The sequence below is a fragment of the Oncorhynchus kisutch genome, linkage group LG11 (genome assembly GCF_002021735.2).
Source record: "Oncorhynchus kisutch isolate 150728-3 linkage group LG11, Okis_V2, whole genome shotgun sequence".
In the NCBI taxonomy this organism is placed as follows: domain Eukaryota; kingdom Metazoa; phylum Chordata; class Actinopteri; order Salmoniformes; family Salmonidae; genus Oncorhynchus; species Oncorhynchus kisutch.
Genome location: NC_034184.2, coordinates 34037188 through 34050582, shown reverse-complemented (window position 1 = coordinate 34050582; position 13395 = coordinate 34037188). Strand labels below are relative to the sequence as shown.

The 13395-nt window shown below is 40.5% G+C and overlaps 1 protein-coding gene across 20 annotated transcripts in view; it reads left to right on the top strand.

The window, feature by feature from the left end:
• The window catches only part of LOC109899744 (pleckstrin homology domain-containing family A member 1), a 36246-nt gene continuing 22851 nt past the window's right edge, over nucleotides 1–13395 (top strand). For 12 of the 20 annotated variants that reach the window (XM_031835666.1, XM_020495240.2, XM_031835669.1 and 9 more), the window contains exons 1-2: nucleotides 13–143; nucleotides 12765–12976. In XM_031835666.1, coding sequence (XP_031691526.1) covers nucleotides 12836–12976 — 141 coding nt within the window. In that variant the 5' untranslated portion in view covers nucleotides 13–143; nucleotides 12765–12835. Of the gene's footprint in view, nucleotides 144–10658; nucleotides 10705–12764; nucleotides 12977–13395 lie in introns of those variants that run through there. The other 8 variants (XM_020495230.2, XM_020495229.2, XM_031835670.1 and 5 more) reach the window with 6 other exon arrangements.

The window sequence follows — 13395 nt, the reverse complement described above, 5'->3', positions numbered from 1 at the left end:
CAGTTCTTCTTTTGGACGCTAGATGGGGCATAAACGCATTATTTGACATAGTTAGCCTACGCTAACGGCAGCCTGTTTGCCCCAGCACAGGACGAGGGAATGGGCTAGGCTGAATCAAGCACTCCTGTGTGAAGACAACTTGTGTAAGTTGCAAGCCGCCAAATACCAATGTAGAGTTTATTTGAGATTGACGTATTGGTAGCTAGCTAGTTACCAAGCTGTAGTAAAGGCTTCGACGTGAACTGGCTAGCATTTGAAGTGCGTTTTGAACGTGCCATGCGTTGTTGGCTAATGTTATGCTTACCAGCTAACGTCATCTAGATGTCAGATTTCATTCTGAGCCAGGTTAATAATAACTAACTACTGAGAACGTCAAACCGCTGTATTATTTGCTTAACAAGTTAACGTTAGCTAGCTATATCCCGACTAACTTGGCTGGTTGTAGTTCACTAGATAACGCGTTCGCTAGCTAGAACTGATAGCTACTAACTACATGTGAAGTGTTGTTTTTAGCTGTCAAGTTAGCGCTAGCATTCTAACGTTAGCTATTTCATAACGTAATTAAAAGCCACAATCTGCAATTCGTTATAACTAACGTTTGTTCAGCCAAACTAACGTTACTGCAGCCCAGTCATTTGTATTTAGTATGGGCCTCCTAGCTAACATTAGCTAGTTACTTTACACAGTTGCTATATTTTAAGTTATGATGGGGTTAATTAGCTATCTACCTTACTAGCCAAGACGGTTGTACTAAATTAGCTCTCTTGATGACGTTTACACTTTTTCTTATATATAAAAAACATTAATTCAAGTCATTCAGGTCCAAAGTTTGCCTCACGTGCTCGACCAGATTCATTCACTACTTTGCACTACTAGCCTATAGGGCATTGGGTGCCAATTGGGATGTACTCTCCCTCTGGTTTACAGTCAGAAAAATACCTCGGTTACAAACGTTATATTCCATAGGGTCTACTGCCAACTATGAAATGTGCCTCTTTACTCAAATCTGTTTGATCTCGTTTCTCGACAGCTGCATCTCCAGTTCATGGTGAGCAGCGATTTGGTCAGGAAGTGTAGTAAACCATAGTCATAATACCAGGGTCAAAAATAGTGGTGAATACACAACCTGTCACTGTTGTGTTATGGTGTGGTTTTGTGCAACCTCTTGAGGTTTTTCACAAGTTCTGTCATTCGTTCGGGTATGCTTCTGGTTGCTGCTAGGTCAGACTATTATTGTGGTTAATCAGTGTTGAATTGACACACCACACTGGGTTTATCTCAAGCTTTGCTAGGGGGGCTTTGAGATATCCTATTACACTTGTTTTGTTGCCTTGCATGACAGCATAATTGTATAGAGAACTTTAGCTGTTTTCACTATAAAATAACAAAGGCAATATTTTTGTTAACACTAACCAACCTGTTAGGCAGGTGATGTAACCTACTATTGATTCATACAGTATTTTCTTGCATCAAATACTGCCAATACGATGGTGCACATCATACAATTTTTTTAGGACCAAGAGAGAAGGGGGTTCTGTGCCACTCTTGCCTCGAGTGTGTTTTAGTGCGTTGTTCAAGCCCAGGCCTTTTGTGAGACATTACAAGGTCCCTCTCAAAAATGTAATATGGACAAAAGCTAGCTTGCAAACAGAATTGAATTGACCTGTAAATTGAATTAACACAGTGGAGTGATCAAGCCACAGATATTACAAATGCTAATTGCCAAAACACCACACATGCTCCTCTGTCTTGTCACATTAGCGCTCAGCAATTCATATTTATCGCAATGCATTGCTGTTGTAGTGTATTTTGAGACCATCCAGCTATAGTTTTAACAATGTTTGGTGGGTGGACTGCGGCGATTGACTTGGTCGTGATTAGAGGTCGACCGATTAATTAGGGCCGATTTCAAGTTTTCATAACAATCGGAAATCGGTATTTTTGTATGCCGATTATTATTTTATTTTTTACACCTTTATTTAACTAGGTAAGTCAGTTAAGAACACATTCTTATTTTCAATGACGGCCTAGGAACGGTGGGTTAACTGCCATGTCCAGGGGCAGAATGACAGATTTTTACCTTGTCAGCTCGGGGATTCAATGTTGCAACCTTACAGTTAACTAGTCCAACGCTCTAACCACCTGATTACATTGCACTCCACGAGGAGACTGCCTGTTACGTGAATGCAGTAAGAAGCCAAGGTAAGTTGCTAGCTAGCATTAAACTTATCTTATAAAAAACAATCAATCAATCATAATCACTAGTTAACTACACATGGTTGATGATATTACTAGTTTATCTAGCGTGTCCTGCGTTGCATACAATCGATGCTGTGCGTATTCGCGAAAAAGGACTGTCTTGCTCCAATGTGTACCTAATCATAAACAACAATGCCTGCCTTAAAATCAATACACAGAAGTATATATTTTTAAACCTGTATATTTTGCTAAAAGAAATCCAGGATAGCAGGCAATATTAACCATGTGAAATTGTGTTACTTCTCTTGCATTCATTGCACGCAGTCGGTCGATATGCAACAGTTTGGGCCGCCTAATTTGCCAGAATTTTACATAATTATGACATAACATTGAATGTTGTGCAATGTAACAGGAATATTTAGACTTATGGATGCCACCCGTTAGATAAAATACGGAACGGTTCCGTATTTCACTGAAAGGATAAACGTCTTGTTTTCGAGATGATAGTTTCCGGATTTGACCATATTAATGACCTAAGGCTCGTATTTCTGTGTGTTATTATGTTATAATTAAGTCTGATTTGATAGAGCAGTCTGACTGAGCGATGGTAGGCACCAGCAGGCTCGTAAGCATTCATTCAAACATCAATTCCGTGCGTTTTGCCAGCAGCTCGTCGCTGTGCTTCAAGCATTGAGCTGTTTATGACTTAAAGCCTATCAACTCCCGAGATTAGGCTGGTGTAACCGATGTGAAATGGTTAGCGGGGTGCGCGCTAATAACGTTTCAAACGTCACTCGCTCTGAGACTTGGAGTGGTTGTTCCCCATGGTCTGCAAGGGCCGCGGCTTTTGTGGAGTGATGGGTAACGCTGCTTCGAGGGTGGCTGTTGTCGATGTGTTCCTGGTTCGAGGCCAGGTAGGGGCGAGGAGAGGGACGGAAGCTATACTGTTAACACTGGCAATACTAAATTGCCTAGAAGAACATCCAATAGTGAAAGGTATATGAAATACAAATGGTATAGAGAGAAAGTCCTATAAATACTATATTAACTACAACCTAAAACCTCTTACCTTGGAATATTGAATTCTCCTGTTAAAAGGAACCACCAGCTTTCATATGTTCTCATGTTCTTAAACATGAGCTTTTTTACATGGCACATATTGCACTTTTACTTTCTTCTCCAACACTTTGTTTTTGCATTATTTAAACCAATTGAAAATGGTACATTATTCATTTGAGGCTAAATAGATTTTTATTTATGCATTATATTAAGTTAAAATAAGTGTTCATTCATTATTGTTGTATTCGTCATTATTACAAATGCCTCTCCCTTGGCATCCCTGTGACCTACCTACCTTTTCTTCTGCCTCTGCATAGCTTGCTATTTGGAATTTTAGGCTGGGTGTCTGTAAAGCACTTTGTGACAACTGCAAATGTAAAAAGGGCTTTATAAAATACATTTGATCTGCAGCAGGAGCCGAGCCCATGGCTCATTTAATTTGTGACTGACTTCGCTATGATCTGAAAGAAGCATGCCAGAAATTAATGCAGTTAGGTGGAAACTTATGGTGAAGGAGAGAGGCATATATATATATATACATTTTTTTTTTAGAGTTTGGATATTACTCACAATGACACAGTAAGGTAGCCATTGTTCCACAAGCCCTCACCCCAACATCACTTTTTTACTGTTTCCATAATTCTCCTGTCTCTCACTTCCCCCATGATCTTTCTTACTTTCTCCCTCCCTCCCTTCCCCTCTACTTTGGTGCTATTTTATTGCCCGGCCACTTGGTTACCAATGGTGGACAAAGCGTTCTCTCACATACGAAGAATGAGTGTGGATGCTGATGTTTGAGTTAGGACTAAGCCCAGAGTCTATGGTTCGGTTCACTCCCCCCTCTGACCTTCTTGTTTGACCTTTCTAACATGGTGGCTCTGCAGTCTATAGCTTGCCCTCTTCCATCTCAGTTTTTGAGCGCTCTATTCCCTCACACATCGAAAACCCCAGTTTTTCTGCACAAAACAGAGGCTGTTGCTTGTCATTTGTATTTATGGATCCACATTACTACTCTTTCTGGGGTCTGGCAAAATTAAGGCAGTTATATAATTTTTAAACATTACAAAACATTCATAACAGATTTCACAACTCGTTGTGTGTGTGCCCTCAGGCCCCTACTCCTCTACCACATATCTACAATACAAAATCCATGTGCACGTGATTGTATAGTGTGTATGTTATCATGTGTGTATGCATGTCTCTGTGCCTATGTTGGTGTTGCTTCACAGTCCCCGCTGTTCCATAATGTGTATTTTTGTTTTTTAAAATCTGATTCTACTGCTTGCATCAGTTACCTGATGTGGAATACAGTTTGATGTAGTCATGGCTCTATGTAGTACTGTGCGCCTCCCATAGTCTGTGCTGGACTTGTGGACTGTGAGGAGACTTCTGGTGTCATGTCTTGTGGGTTATGCATGGGTGTCTGAGCTGTGTGCTAGTTGTTTAAACAGACAGCTCAGTGCTTTCAACATGTCAATACTTCTCACAAATACAAGTAGTGATGAAGTCAATCTCACCTCTACTTTGAGCCAGGAGAGATTGACATGTTGATGTTTGCTCTCTGTGTACATCCAAGGGCCAGTCATGCTGCCTTGTTCTGAGCCATTTGCAATTTTCCTAATTTCTTCTTTGTGGCACTTCACCACACGACTGAACAGTAGTCCAGGTGCGACAAAACTAGAGTCTGTAGGAGCTGCCTTGTTGATAGTGCTGTTCAAAAGGTAGAGCAGTGCTTTATTATGGACAAACTTCTCCCCATCTTAGCTACTGTTGTATCACATTTTTACATTTTTTTAACTTTTATTTAACTAGGCAAGTCAGTTAAGATCAAATTCTTATTTTCAATGATGGCCTAGGAACAGTGGGTTAACTGCCTTGTTCTGTGGCAGAAAGTCAGATTTTTACCTTGTCAGATTCGATCTTGCAACCTTTCGGTTACTAGTCGGCTACCTGCTGCTCCACCCACTATTCTTAGGTAGCGGAATGATTTTTGCTTCCCTCCAGGCCTGAGGGCACACAGTTTCTAGTAGGCTTAAATTGAAGATGTGGCAAATAGGAGTGACGATATCGTCTGCTATTATCCACAGTAATTTTCCTTCCAAGTTGTCAAACTCCAGTAGCTTGTCATTGTTGATAGACAACAAAAATATGTTCACCTCTTCCATACTCACGTTATGGAAGTCAAAATTACAGTTCTTGTCTTTCATAATTTGTTCAAATATACTTGGATCTGTAGTGTCATCGTTTGTTGCTGGCATGTCATGCCTAAGTGTGCTAATCTTGCCAATGAAAAATTATTCAAGTAGTTGGCAATGTAAGTCGGTTTTGTGATGAATGAGTCATCTGATTCAATGAATAATGTTGTTGAATTTTCATTTTTCCCCAAAATTTCATTGAAGGTCCTCTAAAGCTTTTTTCTATCATTCTTTGTCATTTATCTTTGTCTCATAGTGTGGTTTCTTATTTTTATATAGTTTAGTCACATGATTTTTACACATTTTCAGTACGTTTGCCAATCTTTTGTGCAGCCAGACCTATTTGCCATTCCTTTTGCCTCATCCCTCTCAACCATATAATTGTTCAATTCCTCATCAATTCACAGGGGTTTAACAGTTTTTACAGTCCTTTTCTTAATGGGTGCTTATTCGTAATTGGGATAAGCAATTTCAAGCACATTTCTGCTGTGGGATGTGATCAATACATGTTGATTTCATTCCTGTGCTGTATGTAGGGTTGCATATTTTGGGGAATATTCAGAGGTGGAAACTTTCCGTGGGCATTACCCGGAATATGGGAATTATCAGAAATATATGCAAATTATATTATTACCATTTAAATGCAGATGTTTTTTTCATTGTGTATATATTTACCATATCATATGGAGACAGAAACATCAACCTTTTACCTTATCATAAGTAAACATAATTGCTAATGACTAAATCCTTCCAATATAAAAAAAAAAAAACTAAGTTATGAATTGAACTTTAAATGAGTTGACTTCACTAGTGATGCACCGGTATAACATTTTTGGCCGATACAGATTCCAATATTTTCCTTGCCAAAGAAACCGATCACCGATATTAACATTTTTAAGCTTTCTAGTACAGTTAAATAGTTAACACACACACATGGACGCATCGGTCTAAGGCACTGCATCTCAGTGCAAGAGACATCACTACAGTCCCTGGTTCGAATCCAGGCTGTATCACATCCGGCCGCGATTGGGAGTCCCATATGGCGGCGCACAATTGGCCCAGTGTCGTCCGGGTTTGGCCGGGGGTAGGTCGTCATTGTAAATAAGAATTTGTTCTTAACTGATTACCCATTACCAGTAAGACATCATCAAAACCGATTTCTTTTACTTGAGGTTCTGTTTCGTTGTTCATTTGTTCAGTCTTTTCATTCTCAACCAGGATTTCTATGGAATGCCGTTTGGGTCTTTGTGTGTCAACAAAGATACAATTTAGCACTATTTGACGTGTCAAATAAGCCTATTGACCAATCAGGACCTGAATATGACTGCACATTACATGATAATTTAATGCGTTCATACATTTTTTTTACTTGCTAATTACACACTGATTACACTCACTCGTATTTCATATATCACAACGATTCAATTATACGTATGCTATGATGCTGGTAAAGTTCTCACACACCTATAGTGCTGGTCATTAAAAAAAAGCTAGGTAGCCTATGGATGCATCCAATGTTTTTCCCCAAAAACAAAGCAAAACAACAATCTGTTTCAGTAGCTATAGTTAGCTAGCTAACTATATAGCTAGGTGTCATCATCTAAAATAACCCCAATTTATAAGACAGTTCTTATGTGAAGCTAGCCACAATAGTAGACTTTATGGTTAGCCTTCAAAATAAAAGTATGGCATAATTCTACTATATGCATTCATTTGCATCACTGTCAAAGACACTTTTATTTTGAAGGCAAACCACAAATTCCACTTTGTGCCCAGTCCTTATTGTGGCTAGTTTTAAAAAAGATAGGCTCGACCGCAACGTGTTAACTAGACAGATGAAGCTAGCTGGCTGCTTGCAACGTTAGCTTTGTGCAACAGGATTAAGTAGCTGGCTATTTATTTATGTACTGAAGTTCAATTTCATTAGGCGAACGACAAGTGGCAACCTAGCTAATACTTATTCACAAGGATTCCTAAATCATTGCTAAGAATAATGAAAATGACTGCAGTTGGTGCTAGCTAGGTACCAAGCTGAAGCTAGCTACCCCAGAAGTTGCGGTCGATCAAATGATGCTTAATTACCAACGCAGTATTGTAAGCACATCGTTCGTGGCCGGTGTTTGCTTGTTTGCAGACTTTTTTTGTACAGCTTTGACAGTGCTACTGTAACTTTTTTGACACGCAAAGACCCAAACGGCGTTCCATAGTATGTATGTTGTGAAGCTAATAGCAGTGACACCATTATTACTGTGGAACTCCGGTAGGGCAACATCTGAAAAACAGTGCACTTGGTAGTGTGTAACAGTGCTCGAGCAGTCGGTGAAAGCCAACATCACCTACGATAGAGAACGGTTGATTGTCAAGGGTCCATTTTCTTGGCTTTAATGTATTTTGCCTTGAACATCAGACTCTGAGGCCTCTCTTCACTGTCACTTTCCAACCTTGTTGAGGATGGCTCGTTGTCAGGCTCAAAAAGACTCGAATTTCGCCGGGTGGCCACCAATATTTCAACCCTTGTATTGGTCAACCTGTTGCATTGATGTACAGTGCCTTGCGAAAGTATTCGGCCCCCTTGAACTTTGCGACATTTTGCCACATTTCAGGCTTCAAACATAAAGATATAAAACTGTATTTTTGTGTGAAGAATCAACAACAAGTGGGACACAATCATGAAGTGGAACGACATTTATTGGATATTTCAAACTTTTTTAACAAATCAAAAACTGAAAAATTGGGCGTGCAAAATTATTCAGCCCCTTTACTTTCAGTGCAGCAAACTCTCTCCAGAAGTTCTGCATCCAATTTGTTATCACAGTGCCATACGTTTTGTCACCAAAGCCCCATATACTACCCACCACTGCGACCTGTATGCTCTCTTTGGCTGGCCCTCGCTTCATACTCGTCGCCTAACCCACTAGCTCCAGGTCATCTACAAGTCTCTTCCAGGTCATCTAAAGCCCCGCCTTATCTCAGCTCACTGGTCACCATAGCAGCACACACCCGTAGCACGCTCTCCAGCAGGTATATTTCACTAGTCACCCCCAAAGCCAATTCTTCCTTTGGCTGCCTCTCCTTCCAGTTCTCTGCTGCCAATGACTGGAACGAACTGCAAAAATCTCTGAAGCTGGAGACTCTTACCTGCCTCACTAGCTTTAAGAACCAGCTGTGAGAGCATATCACTGCACCTGTACATAGCTCATCTGTAAATAGCCCATCCAATCTGGGGCGGCAGGGTAGCCTAGTGGTTAGAGCGCTGGACTAGTAACCGGAATGTTGCAAGTTCAAACCCCTGAGCTGACAAGGTACAAATCTGTCGTTTTGCCCCTGAATGGGCAGTTAACCCCGTTCCTAGGCCGTCATTGAAAATAAGAATGTGTTCTTAACTGACTTGACGAGTTAAATAAAGGTTAAAAATTTTTAAATAATAATCTACATCATCCCCATACTGTTATTTATTTATTTGTCTTGCTCCTTTGCACCCCAGTATCTCAACTTGCACATTCATCCTCTGCACATCCTACCATTCCTGTGTTTAATTGCTATATTGTAATTACTTTGCCACCATGGCCTATTTATTGCCCTACCTCACTTGCACATGCTGTATATAGATTCTCCTACTGTATTATTGATTGTATGTTTGTTTATTCTCTGTGTAACTCTGTATGTGTCGAACTGCTTTGCTTTATTTTGGCCAGGTCGTAGTTGCAAATTAGAACTCATTGTCAACTAGCCTACCTGGTTAAATAGAAGGTGAAATAAAACATTTATAAAAAAAAACACATGGTAGCATTAACGAATTAGCAGAAATTGTTAACCTCTCTGGGGGGTGTGGGACGGTAGCGTCCCACCTGGCCAACATCCAGTGAAATTGCAGAGCGCCAAATTCAAAAACAGAAATACTCATTATAAAAATGTATAAAACATACAAGTGTTATACAGCAGTTTAAAGATTAACTTCTTGTTAATCCTTGTTAAACCATCAGATTTCAAAAAGGCTTTATGGCGAAAGCATACCATGCGATTATCTGAGAACAGTGTCCAGCAGACAAATCATTACAAACAGTTACCAGCCAAGTAGAGGAGTTACACAATTCAGAAATGGCGATAAAATGAATCACTTTGATCTTCATATGGTTGCACTCACAAGACTCCCATTTACTCAATAAATGTTAGTTTTGTTCGATAAAGTCCCTCTTTATATCCAAGAACCTCAGTTTTGTTTGCGCGTCTTGTTCAGTAATCCACAGGCTTAAAGGCAGTCACAACAGGCAGACGAAAAATACGAAAAGTATCAGTAAAGTTCGTAGAAACATGTCAAACGATGTTTATAGTCAATCCTCAGGTTGTTTTTAGTCATAATCAATAATATTTCAACTGGACAAAAGGTTAAAACAAGAAAGGCGCACTCTCGGTTGTGCGCATGATAAACCTCTGGGACACTGCAGTGTCCACTCATTCAGAGTGGTCTTACTCCCTCATTTTTCAGAATACAAGCCTAAAACAATTTCTATAGACTGTTGACATCTAGTGGAAGCCATAGGAAGTGCAATTTGAGTCCTAAGTCAATGGAATCTGTATAGGCAGTCAATGGGAAAACTACAAACATAAAACAAATCCCAATTTTGCCTGTCATTTCAGTTCTGTTATATTTACAGACATTATTTTAACAGTTTTCGAAACTTTTGGAGTCATATAAAATATATTTACCCCACCCAGTATTGTAATCAAAACTTACCAGAAAGCATGTAGGCCTTGGCTCAGTGTACTAATGTGGGCTCAATAGCATCTCATTAGTGTGCAAGATCTTGAGAATCAGCTGTACATGTGTTGGACGAGTGCACTGCACATGTGATTGAAGAATGCACTGTGCATGCAGAGTGTTCCAATTGAATTGGAGATAGTTTAACCAAAATATGCCATAAGACTCTTTTGATGAATTTAAGCAAAATTCTCACACTTCCCATGGAAAATTTCTGGAAATTTACTGGAAAGTTTCCAACCCTAGTTGTTTGTGACTACCCTGGTAGGTTGACTGAACCTGGACCAGGTTGCAGGCACTGGTTACGGTATGAATGTTTTTCTTGAGTGGGCAGCTTGATGAAAGCAGCTTCCCACAAGAATGGGCTTTAGGTGAGGCAGATGAGCCTGTAGCCATATTAATTCAACAGTATTTAATTAACTTCAGATCCTCTCTAATCTTTACAGGCATGTGGCTCTGAATGCAACACCACCACTGGCATTTGTATTTTCTGTAAGTGTTCCACTGTATCATCAAAGGTATTGTCTGAGTTTCAGAGATGGTCAGAATATGAAATGTATTTCCACCAACCCTCTGATGCCTGACACAGTCAGTGTCAATTGGAGTTATAAGCCTACATGTTGCAGCACTATTGAAATCTCTCCAAGAGGATATTACTGGAAGTATGTGTGTGTGTGTGTGTGTGTGTGTGTGTGTGTGTGTGTGTGTGTGTGTGTGTGTCCCTGTTGACCAAGAAACATCTCAGGCTAGTCTGAACCTCACCTTCATACACTCTTTAAAGCCAATGTTTAGGATCAGCCCTGACAGGCTGTTTGTCAAGCGTGTGTGTGTCTATGGAATGACTCCAGTGGATGCGGAGGCTAGCCCTGACGTCACCCCTTTACACAATGCACAACAAGCAGGCCTTTTGTCCCCCTTATCCTCCCACATACTACTCATAATGTCCCGAACTCTTTCTCTGAATCAGAGGGAGGGAGAGAAAGAGGGTCCTTTATCGTGGACACCAAAAGGTCTGTTTCATGCCAATTCCTTCAATCAGAAATGATGACAGTAGGGATGTTAATCGGTTAGCCAGCGGAAATACGTTTGACTTCTCATGCATATCGGTCTGTAGGTTAGTTTGCGAACCTCCCGTTCTTCATTTTGATGCATAGGCTATAGCCTGCCTATCAGCGCACCTCCCACCACTTTGCAATGTGAGCTTGAGGCAGTATAATTGTTTGAAACCTGAACGTTTTACTTTACTTATACGGTAAGTCTTACCCTGTTCCAAAGTAGCCTTGCAGAAATTCCATCCATAGAAATGTAGAGGCAATTATAATTATTTTATAAAGAATTGCTCATGTCGTTAACCAGCATTTTTCTCCTGTTTTATTGGTTTTTATATCAATTTTCTTTTGTTGTCCAGAAGCGAAAAAGCACAGTCCTGGTCATATTTCTTTCTAAGTTTCTAATGGAAATGTTCATCTGTCACGTGGAACTACTCACATTAGGTGTGCAGTTTAGAAATGTGATTTCCGCAAATTGCATTTGGGCAAGTGTTTGAAAATAATTTATATTAGGTGCTTCATTACAGGAGTTTCATGTTCAATAATAGGTAATAGCCTTTTCACTGTTTCCATTAAGCTCTTAATAAGAGCTTAATGGCATCCTTGTATGCATGCATAGTTTCAGAGAGGAAGAGGCGAAGCAAGAGGTTTCACTCTCTGTCCAAAATAAGTACAATGCATTTTCTATGGCTTATTTTGGGCCTAAGCTTGTCCCCTGCCTTCCCACCTGGGTACGATTCCCGTTCGTTAGGGCGAAAACATAAGCATCCCGTCATTTTATACAGATCTCTGATAGTATTTTCTGTTGGTCACTTCATTTTACTGTTTGGAAAAAATGTAATCATTTTTGTTGAGCAGTTAACGAGGGTCAGTTAGTCAGCAGCAAAATTGACAGAAATTTGCATCCCTAGATAACAGTTTAACCATGCTACAGCAATGTGTGCAGTATTATATCCACACAAGTTTTACGTTTACCTACATGTTGTAAGCTTTCACTAGTCTTGATTTGGAGAGTTGAAATCAAAATGAGTAATTTGAACCACCAGGAGATGTCAGTCAGTTGGTTGGCTGGCTGCTCAGTCTTTGAGTTAATAAATATTGCTCAACCCAGCTCCTCAGAGTATCTGGTTGTTGAGATGTTGACTGAGCTCCAGGTCTGTACTGGAAATGAAACTCTTCTCAGTGAAGTTACCGTCTATGAAATTATTTCTCAGCTAATTCTCAGCTTTGAGTTTGTAGAGGTCGAAAGAAAGGCTTGGGTAGACTGCAAAGGCTTACCAGATGTGAAGGGAGGGAAGAGAAAAAAGGATAGGGGGGATGGTAGAGTAGGTGACAGAAGGAAACTGATTACATGGAAAGGGATAAATGAGATAGAGTTTAAGTTTGTCACACGATCCTAGTACCAGGTGGCTGAGAGGCTGCCAAGGCTTGCCAGAGAACACTGGACTGGACAACACTTCATTACACCTTATCCACTCACTTCCCTCTCTTCCCTCCCTCCAGGCTCTCCTCCATCTAACCCCTTCTCCTCCTCTCTCCCGGCCCCTGGGTCAGGGAATGTGCCAGCCCCGGAGATGCCTTACGTGGATCGGCAGAACCGGATCTGTGGCTTCCTGGACATCGAGGAAAACGAGAGCAGTGGGAAGTTCCTGCGCCGCTACTTCATCCTGGACACCCAGCCGGGCAGCCTGGTGTGGTACATGGATAACCCTCAGGTAACATACAGTTATCTGTTAGCATTATGGATGTTACTTTCAGGGATGGGCATTTTGAAATATTATATATTACAGGTAACTGCCAAAATAATAGGGTGTTGTGCCACCACAAGCCGCCAGAACAGCTTCAATGCAATTTGGCATGGTTTCTAAATGTGTCTGGAACTCTATTGGAGGGATGCAACACTATTCTTCCACATTGCCTTCTATCATTTGGTGTTTTGTTGGTGGTGGTGGAAGACGCTGTCTCAGGTGCCGCTGAAGAATCTCCAACAAGTAGGGCCCTGTAAAAGTCCCCCCCCCCCCCCCCCCAAGTCCTTTTTATTTTTCCAGGTTTCTGTTTACCCCCCAGCTTTTTTCTTGCAAAATCACACGTTTTTTTTAATAGAACATCCAATTGAGTTTTTCTATGCCTATTT